The following is an 18,694-nucleotide window of genomic DNA, read 5'->3' as shown; positions in this document are numbered from 1 at the left end:
ATTTGAGAAAGAGAGAGTGAGGGAAGGGGGGGGGTGGAGAGTAGAGGCAAAGGGAGAAACAGGTTCTTCACGGACTGAGCAGGGAGCCCAATGCCAGGGCTTGATTCCAGGACGCTGGGATCATGACCTGAGCTAAAGGCAGACGCTTACTTAACTGACTGAGCCACCAAGGAAAAGGAAAGAGGAAAACTGAAGTTTCTTAGTGTCAGAGCATATCCTTTCTTCTTAACAAGGTAATCCATGAACAAAGTAGGAATTTGCTTTCCATCAGGGTGTACATAAGGTTCTGGGTCAAAATAAAACAAAAATAATAAAGACCACATTGAATCATTTCTTAATAGTTCAATTCTATTCTATTTTGACAGAAATGTATTGACCATAAGTGCCAGTCACTGTTCTGAGTTATGAGGCTATAACACAGGAAAAAAAACCAAAAAAAGTAAGTCTCTCCCCTTATGGAACTCATAACCGGAAGTCAAGAGCATTCAGGTCATGCATGGAGTTTGCCAACTTTATCCTCCACATTCTAATAAGCCTCATAACACCCCCGAGATCTAAACTCCTATGTGACAGAAACAGCTGTAGGTGATTCTCAATTGTCCTACGCAAGTACCAAACTCCCCTAGGAAAAGGGATCTGAGATGGGTCCAAAAAGGTAGTAGTTTGTCCTGAGCTTCTGAGATAAACTGGCCTGAGAACGCTGCCCAAAAGGGTACAGGACAGTAGCTGGCCCACATACTTAGAGCCTCTTTCCTGAAGAAGTTGACTATAGGAAAAACAAGAGAGCCAATTCTTCAGTAACTTTAGAAGCCATAGAAGCAGAAAAAAGTAAACTAAGTCACAAAAATTGTGGTATCACTGGGCGCCTGGGTGGCTCAGTGGATTAAGCCGCTGCCTTCGGCTCAGGTCATGATCTCAGGGTCCTGGGATCGAGCCCCGCATCGGGCTCTCTGCTCCGCAGGGAGCCTGCTTCCTCCTCTCTCTCTGCCTGCCTCTCTGCCTACTTGTGATCTCTCTCTCTCTGTCAAATAAATGAATAAAATCTTTCAAAAAAAAAAATTTGTGGTATCACTACATACAAGTGACAGTTACCCCAACTTTGAAAGAAATATTCTCTGGAGTCACTATTTGCTATCAGTTTCCCAGAGCAAACTGTATTTCCAAATGACTTCTGAGGCTATTTCTAGTGTCTTCCAGCTTACCTGTGTATCCCTGTAATAAGCCTCCATCAGCTGAGGTTAGCCAAACAGGCCTCTATTTCTTGCACTCTGAAAATACATAACTATCACATACATTGCTTTCCAGTTACTTCAATGATAGTGTCTTAACAACATTATTTATGTTCAGCCCCGTTATGCTACAAGATAATAAAGGGATTAAATAAAATCCCTGTATAAAATGCATAATGGAGGGGCACCTGGGTGGCTCAGTGGGTTAAAGCCTCTGCCTTCGGCTCAGGTCATGATCCCAGGGTCCTGGGATCGAGCCCCACATTGGGCTCTCTGCTCAGCAGGGAGCCTGCTTCCTCCTCTCTCTCTGCCTGCTTCTCTGCCTACTTGTGATCTCTGTCTGTCAAATAAATAAAGAAAATCTTTAAAAAAAATGCATGATGGATTCTGATTATTTCTTCTGTTTGACTACAAGTCATCACAATATGAATTACTTATGATGGAAAAACCTAACAGTTCAAATTACAAGAAAGCACACTGATACCACTCAACCTCACATTTTTTTTAAAGACTTTATTTATTTATTTGACAAACAGAGATCACAAGTAGGCAGAGAGGCAGGCAGAGAGAGGGGGGGAAGCAGGCTTCCTGCTGAGCAGAGAGCCCGATGTGGGGCTCGATCCCAAGACCCCAGGATCATGACCTGAGCCAAAGGCAGAGGCTCCAATCCACTGAGCCACCCAGGTGCCCTAATCAACCTCAAATTTTTTAGTAAGACACTAGAGCAGTGACTCTCACCTCACATTGAGGAAGTTCAAAATTCCAGCTCCCCAGCAACTATTCCAGAAGTAATTAATGAGGAAATCTGAAGATGGGGTCAGGAGCATACATCTCTTTTTTAAAGTTCTGCACCTGTTCTGATGCCTAGCCAGTGTTGAGAACCTTGGCACTGAGGTGTAGAGGTAACTGTACGTAGGCACTGGTACAGACAATGTAGTCCAGAGATCAGCAGCAGCAGCATCTGGAGCTTGTCAGAAGTGCAGAATATCAGGCACCACCCCAAACCTAGTAAATTAGGGATCACATTTTTATAAGATCTCCAGGTGATTTATATAGGCATATTAAAGTTTGAGAAGCACTGTTTAGGCACCCATTGCTACAGAACTGTGAAAAATACCCGTGCCATGTTATAAAGTTTAATACCTCAAGAAAATATTCTAAGAAGAAATAGGAACAGAACAGTGTAAGATGTACAATGTTTGTGGTATTGGGCATTTCACGTTATTAAGCATCTATTCAAGAGGAACATTCAAATGCAATCCTTATTCCAAATGAATTCTACTTAAAAACCACACCTTCCACTGGCAAGAGTTATACCTCAACTGGGTAACACAACTGTACTTTATAATCCCAGAGTTCCAGTTATCTTCACTGAGCTAGCAGTGTGTCTAAAGGAGGAGTCCTTGTGGGGAAATAAAGAAATAAAGGGTGCAGTGTGACAAGGGATCATCCACATGAGTGGCCCCATGTGGGGGTCCTTCCAGTTTTTTGTGAACATCTCTGTATTAGTTTCAAAGGACTGTATGGAAACGATGATTCTTATTGCAAGAAAAGCTAATTCTCCACAGGTTATGCAAACCTTGTCTTCTGTGCCCCTTGTTCTTGGCCAGCTCTCAGAGAAAAAGCATTTCGTTATCTTCCAGCATAGTGATTCCTTGATTAATGTATTTTCAGGAAACAATGCTCCAGAACAATGAAGGCAGCAATATCAAACTCAAATGAACTCTGAATCCTAAGTGGTAGGCCTGGCATGCCTTGTAGGGCTCATCAGCAATGCGATTGTGAACCTGCTCATATGCAGCAGAGGAGGGACAAAATCACCTCCCACCACAGCTTCCATTTACTTATTCCCCAAGAAATATTCTGACCTGGCAATAAGCAAAATGACTACATCAGAAAACTGTTTTCATATCCTATAGGTTTCCTTTTCAGCTCCCTTCAACTGGTCCTAGGAGGACTGTCACCCTCTTGAAGAACTCTACATCACAAAAGGGAACTAGCACCTTCCCTGGAATACACTTGTATAGCTATTTAAGAATCAGTAATTCCCCTTCAAAAGATTGGGGGTGGGGGGACTGCCCTAAGTGATTTTTCAGTGGTCACATTATAATAAAGAACAAAACAGCAACAAGAATCTAGGTATCCTCAGGTAACCTCATGTTATCAAAATGCATTAACCCTGGTGGTAAGGAGAGAAAGTAAGATCAAATTAGAATTTGTATCAGTCAGGAATTGCATTCAGCTCCTAGCTGTACAGGCCTAAGATAACAGTGGCTTTAACCAAATATTTTATGTTTTCTCAAATAAAGGGAGCCAGAGGTGAGGCTCGATTGGACCTGAGCAAAAGGCAGAGGCTTAACCCAGGTGCCCCCGAGTCCCCTCTTTAAAGTACTTTCCTAGAAACCCCACTCAATTTTTACTTGCATCTTATTAGTAAGCTGGTAGAAGTAGTTTCAAGGTGGGCACACTGCCACATTTGACAATACAGGGTTCCACTGACTAAAGGAAGAAGGGAATGAATACTGGGTAGGCAACTAGGAGTCTCTGTCACTTCCTAGCTGTGTGACCTTGAGTAGATAACTTACCCCTCCTAGGTCTTGTGTTTCTCATCTATAGGAGTGAAGGAAATCATCACACCTACCACATAGAATTGGCACAAGGACTAAACATAAAACAACTACAATATTACCTGGTACCCAGTGTACAATAAATATTAACTGGTTATTATTTGGTTATCTGAGTCCAGTGCTTTTCCAAATTCCTCTCCTAACTCTAACTTCCTCTCCATATCCAAAACTGAAACACAACTCATATTAGCCCTTTGTACATGCTGATACTTTAGTATGAATGAGTTTTAATCACAGGACACCTCAATCAGACATGTATTTTATGCCTTTCCTTTCTAATTATGAAATGATATTATATGCCTGACATCAGGACACACCAGATATTCTGGGCAGAATTAGGGTTCAGGAACTGAGCTTACAGTCCCCTCCAAAGGCAGGGTCTAAAGACAACCCCAAGGCATATGTTTAGAGAACCTCAAGAAATGAAGGAGACAGTAAAAAAAAAAAAAAAAAAAAAAAAAAAAAAGAATGGTATCTCCCATGCAGAGGGATTAAAAAAAAATGATGTAGATACTCTGCCCTCAAGAAGTAAGAGCATAACTCCTTCCTCCTTAAGTGTGGGCCATGCACAGTGATTTCCTTCACTTCCTACAGGATGGAAAGGGGTTTGGGGGTAGATAGCATAACCCTGAAGTAGAGAAACCTAAAATATACTAACTCAGCTGAACGATCAAGGTCAACATCAACAGTGATAAATGATGTTAATATTATGTACACTTAATATACAATAAAAATGTGGCAAACATTCATACTTCCCAAACACCCATAGCTCCACTCTAAACACGAGAAAAACGTATCAGACAAATCCCAAGAGTGACATCCTACAAAAATATCTGGCCAGTAGCCCTCAATACTGTCAAGACCATCAAAACAAGGAAAATTTTTGAAACTATCGGAGCCAAGGGAAACCTAAGGAGATACCACAACTACATGTAATATGATATTTTAGACAGGATCCTGCAAAACAAAAAGGAATTAAGTAAATGCTAAGAAAATCTGAACAAAGTATGGATTTTAGATAATGATGTATCAACACTGGTTAAGATGTAAATAATAGGGGAAACTGGATATGAGTATGTGGGAACTCTATGTACTATCTTCACAACTTTCCTACAAATCTAAAACTATCCTAAAAAACAAAGTTGTGGGATACCTGGGTGGCTCAGTCAGTTAAGTATCTGCTTTCAGCTCAGGTCACGATCCCAGGGTCTTGGGATCAAGTACTGCATCAGGCAGGCTCTTTGCTTGGCAGGGAGTCTGCTGCTTCCTCTGCCCGCTGCTCCCCCTGCTTATGCACTTTCTCTCCCTCTCCCCGACAAATAAAAATATGAAATTTTTTTTTAATTTAAAAATTAAAAAAATTAAAAATGAAGCTTATTTAAGAAAGAGGGGGGGACATGGGTGGCTCAGTTGATTGAGACTCTTGATTTCAACTCAGGTTTGTAGGATGGAACATCCTACATCAGGCTCCGTGCTCAATGTGGAGTCTGAGATTCTCTCCCTCTCCCTCTGCCCTTCCTTCCCCTTTTTCTCGCTCATATATGCTCTCTCTCAAATAAATAAATTTTAAAATAAAATAAGATGGTCTATAGCCTGTACCCTCCAACACTCCCCCATATACCCATTTTCAACCCAAAGGCAAGCTTAGAGCTCCTAAAGATGAGGCCTATAGTTAATGTGAGAACAGAACTGATTTCTACCTCCTTATAAAGAGAAGGCAGGCTACCTTCCTGCTTTGTGTCAGGCTCTTTCCACTTCCTTCCCAACCTTAACCCCCTCTATGCTCCAAAGCTACTAAACATATATTTGCAACTTGTACTTAATTGATAATATTCCCATCACACCTACCCTCCTTACTATAAATTACCTAAAACACATCTCATGTTTTCCATTACCAAAGTAGATCATCACTTCATCAGTGGAGCTCCTGTCTTTTTTTTTTTTTTTAAGATTTTATTTATTTATTTGACAGAGATCACAAGTAGGCAGAGAGGCAGGCAGAGAGAGAGAAAGGGGGAAGCAGGCTCCCCAGTGAGCAGAGAGCCCGATGCAGGACCAGATCCCAGGACCCTGAGGATCATGACCTGAGCCAAAGGTAGAGGCTTAACCCACTGAGCCAGCCAGGTGCCCCTGGAGCCCCTGTCTTAAGCATGCAGGACAATTGAAGCTAATGTAACTGCTCTCTCCAGGTGAGGCAACATCTTGAGCTTTGCACTTTTGGATTCTCCCTCATCAGGAGCGCACTTCACAAAGAGCCCTAAGAAAATTGCCCAAGATCTTATCTCACACTTTGGCAAACGTCTATGAACCAAGTCAAAAGTTACTTTTCTTCTCATCTCCTAGAATCTTCAAGTATAAAGTTGGAAGTCTCATCCTTTCAATTAATAAAGCAAAAACCAAGGCCCAGAGAGATGCTATAAATTGCAAGAGGCTAAACAAAGCTAATTCAGAGAGACTTGATTAAAACCCAAGTGTTCAGAGGATTAGTTCCAAAGTACCACTGAATGCAAAGCTGAAATGATCTAAGGGAAAACAGAGTATGTTGCCCTCAGAATATAATGTGCCAATGAAGTTAGAACCACCAATGAGTCATGTCAAAATTTAACAAAAAGAAGAATAAAGAGATGCACCATGGTTAACTTTGAACTAAATAAAAAGCAAGAATGAGCTTTTCATTTTTAATGATAAATAAAAGGTAAAGGTCGATACAGGACATGCTGAAATTCTGTATGGGACAAGAAATGCCAAATGAAGAACTCCGCTCAGTCTTTGGGGGTCTTGTAAAATTGATGCATTTCTAAAAAATGCATGAACTCCAAAGCAAAACAACTACATTAGATTACTAAATGCTGAAGATGCAGGTTTACCTCCTCCTTCTCCACCAACTGAAATCCCATTGACTTCTCCCAAATGAAGAAAAATGTGGATTCAGTTAAGTGTCAGTTATTTTAACAATAACATAAGTATACATAAATAAACACAAGTAACTTTATAGGTATTCACTACGTGCCTCGTCATGTTCTAAGGATATTAACTGTACTAACTCATTTAATCCTCAAATTCTATGCAACAGACTCTATTAATATTCCTATTTCACAAATAAGGAATGGAAACAGAGAGGTTAGGTAACCTGTTCAAGGTCACACCGTTTGTGAGAGGTGAGCCAAAAAAAATGAACCATGACAGTTTGGTTCTTTTGCTAAAAGTACCTTTGGTAGTCAGCATGGACTACTTTATATTCTTATTTACCTTCATTATAAAGTGTATTAGCCTAGAAGACATGGATAAATTCCTAAAAACATACAAGCTCCCAATAGAAGACATGGATAAATTCCTAGAAACATATGACCTCTCAAAACTGAAGCAGGAAGAAACAGAAGATTTGAATAGACTGATTACCAGTAAAATCAGTGGTCAAAAAACTCCCAATAAACCAAAGTCCAGGACCAGATGATTTCACAGATAAATTCCACCAAACAGATAAAGAGGAGTTAATACCTGTTGTTCTCAAACGGTTTCAAGAAAAACAAAGGAGGAAGGAAAGCCTCCAAATTCATTCTATGAGGGCAGCCATTACCCTGATACCAAAACCAGATCAAGACAACTATTAAAAAAAAAAAAAAAAAGAATTATAGGCCAATATCTATGATGAACCTAGATGCAAAAATCCTCAACAAAATATTAGCAAACCAAATCCACAATATATTAAAAAATATCACTCACTATGATTAAGTGGGATTTATTCCTGGAATGCAAGGATGGTTCAATATTCACAAATTAATCAACATGATACATCACATCCACAAGAGAAAGGATAAAAAGCATAGTCATTTCAACAGATGCAGAAAAAGCATTTGACAAAGTACAACATCCACTCATGATAAAAACCCTCAACAAACTACATTTCAAGGGAACATACCTCAACATAATAAAGGCCATATATGAAAAACCCACAGTTAACATCATATTTAATAGGGGAAAAACAGAGGTTTTCCCCCAAGATTAGGAACAATTAAGGATGTCCACTCTCACCACTTTTATTCAACACTGTACTAGAAGTCCTAGCCACAGTAGTCAGACAGCAAAAAAGAATAAAAGGCATCCAAATTGGTAAGGGAAACATAAGACTTTCACTATTTGCACAGGACATGATACTATAAATAGAAAACCCTAAGACTCCACCAAAAAACTACTAGAACAGATAAATGAATTCAGTAAGGTCATAGGATATAAAATCAAAACACAGGAATCTGTTGTATTTCTATACAGTAATAATGAAGTAGCAGAAAATTAAGAAAACAATTCTATTTACAATTACACCAGAAATAATAAAGTAGGTAAAAATTTAATGAAAGAGGTAAAAGACCTGCCCTCGAGAACTATAAAACACTGTGAAGGAAACTGAAGATGACACAGACAAATGAAAAGGTATTCCATGTTCATGGACTAGGAGAACAAATACTGTTAAAATGTCCCTATTAGGGGCACATGAGTGGTTCACTGGGTTAAGCATCTGACTCCTGATTTCGGCTCAGGTCATGATCTCAGGGTTGTGATCCAGCCTTGCAGCAGGCTCCACGCTCAGTGGGGTGGCTACTTGGGATTATCTCTCTCCCTCTGCCCCGCCACTCATGATTGCAGGTTCTTGCTTTAAGATAAATCTTAAAAAAAAAAAAAAAAAAAAGGTTCTTGCTTTAAGATAAATCTTAAAAAAAAAAAAAAAAAAAAGTCCAGGGGTGCCTGGGTGGCTCAGTTAGTGAAGTGTCTGCCTTTGGCTCAGGTCACGATCCCAGGGTCCTGGGATGGAGCCCCATATCAAACTCCCTGCTCAGTGGGGAGCCTGCTTCTCCCTCTGTCTGCTACCCTGCTTGTGTTCCCTCTCTCACTGTGTCTCTCTCTGTTAAATAAATAAATAAAATCTTTAGGAAAAAAAAAAAAAGTCCATATTACTCAAAGCAATATACAGATTTAATGCAATCTCTATCAAAATACCAAGAGCATTTTTCATAGAACTAGAACAAATGATCCTAAAATTTGTATTGAACCACAAAAGTGCCCAAATAGCCAAAGCAAACTTAGAAAAAGAACAAAACTGGAGGTATCACAATCCCAGATTTCAGTTTACACTACCAAAGCTGTAGTAATCAAACCAGTATGGTACTGGCACAAAAAGAGACACAGATCAATGCAACAGAATAGGGAGCTCAGATATAAACCCATGATGACACGGTCAATTAATCTACAACAAAGGAGGCAAGAATATGCAGAGGGAAAAAGACTCTCAACAAATGGTGCTAAAGAAACTGGATAGCTATATGCAAAAAAGTGAAAGTGGATCACTTTCTTATACAATACACACAAAAAAGCCCTCAAAATGGATTGAAGACCTAATGCAAGAACTGAAGCCATAAAAATCCTAGAAGAGAGCACAGACAGTAATTTCTCTGACACTGGCCATAGCATCATTTTTCTAGATATGCCTCCCGGGGTAAGGGACACAAAAGCAAATAAACCCACAAAAAAAAAAAAAGCATCCCGCAAAAAAACTACCGGGACTGCATCAAAATAAAAAGCTTCTGCACAGCAAAGAAACAATCAACAAAACTGAAAGGCAACCTACCGAATGGGAGAAAGTATTTGCAAATGACCAATCCAATGTTAGCATCCAAAATATATAAAGAACTCCAACAACTTAACACCAAAAAACAAAAATAATCCGATTGAAAATGGGCAGAAGACATGAATAAACATGTCTCCAAGAAGACCTACAGATGGCCAACAGACATATGAAAAAAGGCTCAACATCACTAAAAATCGGGGAAATGTGTATCTAAATCACAATGAGATATCACCTCACACATGTCAGAATGGCTGAACTCAATAGCACAAGAAACAAGTATTGGTGAGGAAGTGGAGAAAAAGGAACCCTCTTGCACTACTGGTGGGAATGCAAACTGGTACAGCTACTGTGGGAAACAGCAGGGAGGTTACTTAAAAAATTAAAAATAGGTGGGGCGCCTGGGTGGCTCAGTGGGTTAAAGCCTCTGCCCTCGGCTCAGGTCATGATCACAGGGTCCTGGGATTGAGCCCCACATCGGACTGCCTGCTCAGCAGGAAGCCTGCTTCTCCCTCTCCTGCTCGCCCTGCTTGTGTTCTTTGTCTCTCTGTGTCTCTCTCTGTCAAATAAATAAATAAAATCTTTTGAAAAAATTAAAAACAGAATTACCACATGATTCAGTAATTCCACTACTAGGTATTCACCCAAAGGATACTAGAACACTAATTCAAAAGGATGCCTGCACCCTAATGTTCGTAGCAGCATTATTTATAATAGTCGAGATATGGAAGGAGCCCAAGTGACCACCAATGATAACTGGATAAAGAAGATGTGATATATATATACACAATGGAATATTATCCAGTCATCAAAAGAATGAAATCTTGCCATTTGCAATGACGTGGATAGAGCTAGAGAGTATAATGCCAAATCAAGTCAGTCAGTCAGAGAAAGACAAATACCATATGATTTCACTCATGTGCGGAATTTAAGAAATCAAACAAGTGAACAAAGAAGACAGACAAAAAGAGACTCTTAAACATACAGAACAACAAAAAAATAGTGACAAACTGGTGGTTACCAGAGGGGAAGTGGGGGGGGATGGGTGAAATAGGTGATGGGGATTAAGAAGTACACAAGTCACGATGAGCACTGAGTAATGTACAGAACTGTCGAATCACTATGCTGTACACCTGAAGCTAACATCACACTACATTAATTATACTAGAATTATTTTTAAACAAAATAAAAATAAATAAAGGGTATTGGCCTTACCCTCCTTCATTCTATGACATGTTCTTTTAAAAACAGGGATCCTATTTTATTTATAAATCTCTTTGTGTTCCCTGTATTTTCTATACCATTTTGCATATATTATCCTAAAGAGGATAGCTAGACATATTTTTTAAGAATTTGTCTTTTTTTTTTTTTAATATTTTATTTATTTGACAGAGAGAAATCACAACCAGGCAGAGAGGCAGGCAGAGAGAGAGGAGGAAGCAGGCTCCCTGCAGAGCAGAAAGCCCCATGTGGGGCTCGATCCCAGAACCCTGGGATCATGACCCGAGCCGAAGGCAGAGGCTTTAACCACTGAGTCACCCAGGCGCCCCAAGAATTTGTCTTTTTGAGAGAGAGAGAGCACACGCACAAGTGGGGGTGGAGGGGCAGAGGGAGAGAAAGGGGGATAAGCAGACTCCCCATTGAGTGGGGAGCCCCACACAGGGCTTGATCCCAGGACCCTGAGATCATGAGGTGAGCCGAATTCAGGCGCTTAACCACTTAACCAATTGAGCCACCCGGGCACCCCTAGACAGGTCTTCTTAAAGAATTTGGTGAATGCAGGTCTTTAAACAACATATAAATGTATCCACAGATTCCAGGGGACTTAAAATAAGTTTCTTCAACTTTTTAGACAACTGCACACTGGGCCATATGACCTGGAATGTCCCATGAATCAACTCAAAAAAACTGTAGTTTATGACTTAAAACACAAAAGAGAGGTAATTGAAGTGAGGCTATACCTACCACCTGTATTATTTTAGACTAAATCTTCTCAGATTTCTGAGTTTCAATTTACTTGTCTTTTTTTTTTCAAGATTTTATTTATTTATTTGAGATAGAACCAGAGTGAGCAAGAGAGTGCATGCAGAGCACAAAGGGGGCGGGAGAGGGGCGACCAGGCTCTCCGCTGAGCAGGGAGCTAAGCAGTGAGCCAGATGCAGCGCTCACCCTCAGAACCAACCCCCACCTCCCTCGCCCAACTCCCCGCACCGCAGCCTGAGCCCAAGGCAGACACTTAACTGACTGAGCCATCCAGGCGCCTGTCAACTTACTTGTCTTTAAAATGGGAATAACAAAACATATCCTCTTCCCTCTCAGGTTATTCATAAGAATCAAGTTAAATGAGGCCTTGAAAGCCCTTCCTCAGCACAGAAAAGCACCAAATAAATGTAAAGTATTGGGACACCTGGGTGGCTCAGTCGGTTCAGCTGCTGCCTTCGGCTTGGGTCATGATCCCGGACTCCAGTAATCGAGTCCCACATTGGGCTCCTTGCTCAGCGGGGAGCCTGCTTCTCTCTCTGCCTCTGCCTCCACTCTGCTTTCTTGTGTCCTCGTGCTCTCTCTGACAAATAAATAAAATCTTAAAAAAAAAAAGTAAAGTATTTGTAAAATATAACAAGCAACATACAGGCATAAATGTGTGGAGCATTAATAGCAACTGACTTCTATTAGCAGCCAGTGGGATAGCACGGAAAAACAGGGGGTTTCCAAATCAAAAAGGCTTGGATTCAAGTCCCCATTCTTTCATTTACTAGCTGATAGATCCTGGGCAAGTTGCTTAAGTATTTCTGAACCTGAATCTTTTCAATTATAAAATGGAGAAAATAATACTAACCTCACAGGGGATAAGAAACATCTGATTCATGGTGAACGTAAATTTTATTCTGTGCCCTCATACTAACAATATTACTTATTTTCCTCAGAACACATGGAAAAAGTTATAGCCGTCCTTCCAGAGTTTACCATAAGGTCATCAACATACTGAAAGAATAAATTTATTTAGTATTTTCTAAACCCTATTAATGCCTACCACTCTTCCTGGTGATAAGGGGAGGTCCTAGAATCATGTATTCCCTGCCCTTTGAAGAAACAATATAAAAATGTTGAAGGTGGGGCACCTGGGTGGCTCAGTGGGTTAAAGCCTCTGCCTTCAGCTCAGGTCATGATCCCGGAGTCCTGGGACAGAGCCCCATGTCAGGCTCTCTGCTCAGCAAAGAACCTGCTTCCCTTCCTCTCTCTCTGTCTGCCTCTCTGCCTACTTGTGATCTCTCTGTCACACAAATAAATAAAATCTTTAAAAAAAAAAAAAAAGGGGCGCCTGGGTGGCTCAGTGGATTAAAGCCTCTGCCTTCAGCTCAGGTCATGATCCCAGGGTCCTGGGATCGAGCCCCATATCGGGCTCTCTGCTCAGCAAGGAGCCTGCTTCTCCCTTTCTCTCTCTCTCTGCCTGCCTCTTTGCCTGCTTTGTGATCTCAGTCTGTCAAATAAATAAATAAAATCTTTAAAAAAAAAAAAAAAAAAGCTTTAAAAAAAATGTTGAAGGTGAGCCAGAAGGTCTCAGACACATTTGAGAGTCTGATGAAAGCTGTGGTCTCTCTTCCCAAAGAAAGCTACAGAACTTTTAGGGAATATATGAGATTAGGATCTCATATATTCTCATAGGATCTCATATACCTTCATGACCCTGGGGTAGGAAAAGCATTCTTTTTTTTTTTTTTTAAGATTTTATTTATTTATTTGACAAACAGAGATCACGAGTAGGCAGGGAGTCAGGCAGAGAAAGAGGGGGAAGCAGGCTCCCCGCTGAGCAGAGAGCCCGATGTGGGGCTCTGGAGTCGATCCCAGGATCCTGGGATCATGACCTGAGCCGAAGGCAGAGGCTTTAACCCACTGAGCCACCCAGGCACCCAGGAAAAGCATTCTTAACACAGCGACACAGTAGGGGGAAGAGGGACACAAACTATAAAGAAAGATTCATAAATACACCTACATTAAAATTCAGAATTTCCACATCAAAAGAAACCATAAAGAAATTTTTAAAAAATAAGGCTGAGTGGAAGAAGATATTTGCAACATATGGAACCAACAAAACTTCAGATTCCTTTGTAAGAACTCCAGTAAATCAATAAAAAATGACAGACAAAAAGGGTGATATATTTATGCAATGAAAATAAACTACAGCAGCATATAACAATATGGATAAATCTTACAAACAATATTGAATGAAAAAAGCATAACACTAAAGAATACAGATGGCATGGTTCCACTCATATGAAGTTTTAAAATAGGTAAAATAATAATACTGTATAGGGATGCATATGCATACAGGTAAGCCTGTACAGAAAAGCAAGAAATAATAATCACAAAAGTCAAAAAAGTAGTTTCCTCAAGGAAGAGGCCATGACCTGGAGGCATCAGAGTCTGCTTCTAGGGAACTGACAATATTCTATTTCTTGATTTGGACATAGGTTACAAAAGTTTCACTTTATAGTTTATAGGCTTTATCCACTCTTCCGAATGTATATTGCAAAAATAAACACACCTTCCAACCACACCTACAGTTAGCAGGAAGAGAAGGCGTTCACAGACTCCCCCAGTCCATACACCCCAAATGTATGGTGTCGAGTTATGTGAGATCAAAGAGAAAATCTAGATTGTAAAATCGTGGAGGAAGAAGGAAGCAGTGAGAACCGGAGAGGTCAAAGATTAGAAAGACAGAGGATACGCAGAAAAAACGCTAAGCCTCTGGGTCAGTTCACATTCTCACCTGGACAGAGAACAGTATCTAACACAAACAGAACTAACGAATGCCCAAGCTTGGTAAGGAATGCAATGGTGTCTAAAAGACACGTGAACTAATGAGCAGAAAGAGGAGCAGAGCTTGTAAAGGAATGTGAGCTATTAAATAATGTATCGCAAAACAAAGAAGACCAATTGTTGGAAGTTTAACCCTCTGCCCGCTCCATATTTCCATCCCTCACTGCTTAATGGAAATAGGACATATTACATGGTTAGAAACTGCAAACACCAGTTTCTGAGTGAAAACGTACACAATGTCAGATCCAGCAAAGTAATATCACAGAACCTAGAAAAGCTTCTGCCAGCCTTGGAATAAACACAAATATTGCAACTAAATGATGAACATATATCTGGATCATATCTAGTCTGACCTCCAACACTCTTCACACTACAGTCCATTGTAAGAGGAAGTGAAGCTTTTTGCTGAAGATAACAGGAATCCAATGGAGGTATATCTTTGTGAAGTTTTTTCATTGTATTCTTGCAAGAAATATTAATTCATATCTAGCAACTGCCCATGATTTCATTAGTCTGGATTATATTGAACAAAATATCAAGTACTTTCAAAACGACTAGTGTTCATGCAGAAAGTCAAATGCCTTATTTTGATGAAAAGCCCTTGTAATGGGCATCAAGAATTATTTTTAAGGTTCCAAGATCCTACCAAGGGCATCAAATTGACTATTTCTTTTTGTTCCACTAAATTCTTTTCCTTCATCCCATTTTCTAACCCTCATTGGTTCCCCTCAGATCTGTTCTTTTCTCTTAATTCTCCAATTTTCCCTCAGGTTAAGCCATACAGAAAAGCTTCTCCATGACTTGATGGAATGTTTACTATGGTCCATTTTCTAAAGAAGCTTTACTAACTCGTTCTCATCTAAATCTTTCTCACTTCTCTACCTCCCTCCTGCTGTCATCTCCCTAAGTTTGTTCTTCCCTCCAGTGTGTAGATACGTGGCTAATGCCATTTTATACAAAGGCCAAAGAATTTCCTCTCCATTACGTTTGATTGAAAAGCTGACCCAGGAACAGAGAAGGGGTGTGGATCTACCTACTCTTCCACTTAAGTTCCAAACTATTGATCCAAGCCGCCTTTGTACACCCAAAAGCACAAGACCATAAAAGTAACTACAGGCCCAGAAACGAGTCTCGGTCCAAACGAACTGCCTTCTGGCATGCCACATGCTGGACTGGAGGGCTCACAGAGCAACTCTCAAGCAAGTGCTACAGACAGCTGGGGAACTCGGGCGGTGGGGGTTGGGCAGAATCAAAGTCCGAAGTTCAAGAGACACGAAACCAGACTTGGAACCAGCACACGGTTCCACCTGGCAGCCGCCGAGCAGGCCAACCCATCGGGCGGGGTCGTCCCCCGAGATGGCCGGACCCAGAGAATTCTGCACCGGCCCTGACTCATCTAGAGACAAGCCGTCACCCGGGCCGCCAAGTTCCAGCCAGCAGCTCCTAGATTTAGCGCGCACGAAACGTCTGTGGTTTCGCCGCCAGGACCACTCGCAGGTACCGACCAGTTTGGATTGCCCGGGGGCTCGGCCCGAAAGTGAGGACGAGGATGGAAAAGCCACTCTTCCTGCGTCTCCCCGCGCAGAGTGAAAGATGCCGGTCGCAGCCGGGCGGGTGAGCGGCCGCCGCCGTCCGGGGCAGGACCTGCGCGGCCCCGGGGCGCCCGGCCCACGGTCCCCTCCTCCCCGTAGCCCCTCGCGGGGGCCGCGCCCCTCACCTGCGGCCGAGTGGCCCGACAGCGCACGGCCCCGGGCGCGGCGCGGGCCCCCGAACTCGCGGCGCTCGCGCAGCTCTTCCTCCTCGTCCTCCCGCCGCCGGCCCTCAGCCATGGACGAGGCGCAGAGGCGCAGCCCGGGAACGGCAGGCGAGCCGTGGGCCTCGGCGCCGGGTCCGAAGCACCGCGCGCTCCACGCCAGCGCCCTCGGGCCCGGGGAGGCGGCGGCGGCGGCTACCTCTGCGGACTCCACCTGCAGCCCGCGGGGGAGCGGCCTGGCTCGGGCGGGCCGCTTTCCCCGCCTCCTCGCGGCGCACCAGAGGCCTCCTTCTCCCGCTTTCAGTCTCCCACTCTTTCCCCCTTTCTCCTTCCCTTCCCCGCCCGGCAGAGTTGGAGCCGGGATGGGGCGGGTGGTGGCCAGGCCTCGCCTCCCGGGGGAGGGGTTACCGCGCTGGGGCCGCCCCACAGCCTCACGCTGGAACCGCCCGCCCGACCAAAACAAACGAGTACAAAATAAATAAATGGGATACGAAGCCGGGAAAGAGGAGGTGACTTGGCCTCTTCCTGCCCTTTCACGACATTCGGGTGTCAACAGGAAACCCATTTGCTTGACACTTACACAAAGCGGGGGGAGGAGCAACCTTCCCTTGGCTGGACTTGGAGAGCCCGTCGGCGGGGAGCCCTCAACTTGGAAACAAACGTGGAGTTTGGTCAAGCGTCTGGGTTGCACGCTTTTCTTCTTTTCCTCTCATAGCTCCCTTTTAAATGGACTCTCGCCAGGATACAGGATTTCTAGGGCAGTGAAATGATTTTGTATATTGTAACGGTGAATACATGTCAGTATACATTTGTCCAAACTCATAGCGCGTACAACATCCACGGAACCCCAGTGTAAACAGTGGGCTTTGGGTGATTGTGATGTGTCAAGATTATGAGGTGTTCCTCAGTTACAACAAATGGATGGATCACTCTCTCCCAGATGTTGATAATGGGGGAGGCTGTGCAAGGGGGTTATTTGTGAAATCTCAGTCTTAGCTCAATTTTGCTGTGAACCTAAGATACATAGTCTAATTTTTAAAAATTGGGGTTTTTTTTCCCCAGCCTTGCTGTATACTATTTACCTTAGGGTTAGAAAGTGGCCACAACCCCTAGAAGAAAATGTGTTTAAGAACCATGTATCTGATTAATTGCAAAGAAGTGATTTGGCGCTGGAGTGAGAAACTGTAATTTGAAGCACTTAGCTATGAGACCTCCTCCGTGAATGTTTTTCAAAGGTGAAAAGGTAAGAGAAAGTTATTAAGTGTATCTGTATAGTAGACATCTTAAGTTCAGGACTTGCATATACACACATTCTCAACAGAGAGGTGCAGATCCTAGAATCTCAGAAAAATATCCAAGCAATATTTTTGGCAGGAACACTGTCTGGACATGAACCTGTAGGAAACTCCCTGGTGGAATGAACAGGACTTTATCTCCAGCTTGGTGCTCTATTTCTGAGAGATTGGGAAAGTTCCTGATGTCAGCATGTGAGAGAAAAAGAAAGGGAGAAAAGGGTCACTGAAAATAGAATTGCCTGCTGTACCTGAGTGCCGTTTCTTTGCCTTTTCAATGGTGGTTGTTGCTGCCTGAAAAAAATCGTTCTGCTTTTAGGCAGATAAGAACCACAATCGATTTTGTGGAAATGAGGTCAAATTCACAAGTTAAAATTTTATTATTGCATAAGCAGTTAAATAAGTAGACATCTGGAGAATTTGAAATTGAACTAGGGAAAAAAGTGTTCTGGACCTGTCAGGTCGTTCTAAGTGCTTGGGTTCACTTTAAGTGAAAGCCTGTTTGTAACTTACCTTCAAGGATGGGAAATCACTTGAAGGCTCCTACTCTGACAACTTCACAACTTCACTTAGCTGTTGGGAGTCAGTCTCTGGGATTATTCAGATTCTTAGTTTGAAGAGGCCTGAAGGTGCTCTGGACCTCCCATCCAGTCAGAGCTTTCAGAAGCCACCTGCTTCTTTTGGAGTGCATGCTCAAGCCCACTTTACATTCAGCAAACATTTATGGGAACTATTTTGTGCCAAATACCACACTAAGTGCTGTGGGGAGACTCAAAAGAGGGAAGGAAATATTTACTTTCAGGCCCTATGGTAGGTGTTCTTCATATAGGTTTTCACATTTTTTTTTCAATTCTTAACATAAAATTTACTATCTTAACCATTTTTTTTTTCAGTAGGCTCCACACCCAACGTGCGGCTTGAACTCATGACCCTGAGATCAAGAGTTGCACACTCCCCTGACTAAGCCGACCAGGTGCCCCGACTTTCTCGTTTTAAATGAGCAAAACATACTCCCTGTTCTCCAATGACAGAGAAAGATTTGTCCAGTTTACCACAAAACAAGGCTAACTTTGGTAAATCTTATAATAGAGATATGACCTCAGAAAAGGGTGCCAAGATAATTCATTGGAGAAGGAATTTTCTTTACAAATGATATTCATATGCAAAAGAATGAATTCGAATCCCTATTTCATACCATATCAAAAATAAACTTTAACAGGATCATAGATCTATATTTAAGACCTAGTGATGAGGAAAATCTGTGTCCTAAAATGGCCAACCAAGTGAGCAAAGGAGTTCCAGCCCCTGCCCCGGGGCTCTTCCAGGTTCCTCTACACTGCTCTGCTTCCCAGAGGTGC

General features: G+C 42.2%; 1 protein-coding gene across 5 annotated transcripts in view; it reads right to left on the bottom strand.

Annotated features, from left to right (window-relative positions):
• SH3D19 (SH3 domain containing 19) overlaps window positions 1–17,721 on the bottom strand; it is a 199,596-nt gene extending 181,875 nt beyond the window's left edge. For 4 of the 5 annotated variants that reach the window (XM_045998241.1, XM_045998242.1, XM_045998244.1 and 1 more), the window contains exon 1: window positions 16,009–17,721. In XM_045998241.1, coding sequence (XP_045854197.1) covers window positions 16,009–16,609 — 601 coding nt within the window. In that variant the 5' untranslated portion in view covers window positions 16,610–17,721. The remainder of the gene's footprint in view (window positions 1–16,008) is intronic. The other variant, XM_045998246.1, reaches the window with a different exon arrangement.
• Between the last annotated feature and the right edge of the window lie 973 nt (window positions 17,722–18,694).

The sequence above is a fragment of the Meles meles genome, chromosome 2 (assembly GCF_922984935.1).
Source record: "Meles meles chromosome 2, mMelMel3.1 paternal haplotype, whole genome shotgun sequence".
NCBI lineage: Eukaryota > Metazoa > Chordata > Mammalia > Carnivora > Mustelidae > Meles > Meles meles.
The sequence above is the reverse complement of the archived record's forward strand: the minus strand, read 5'-3'. Positions and strand labels throughout refer to the sequence as shown.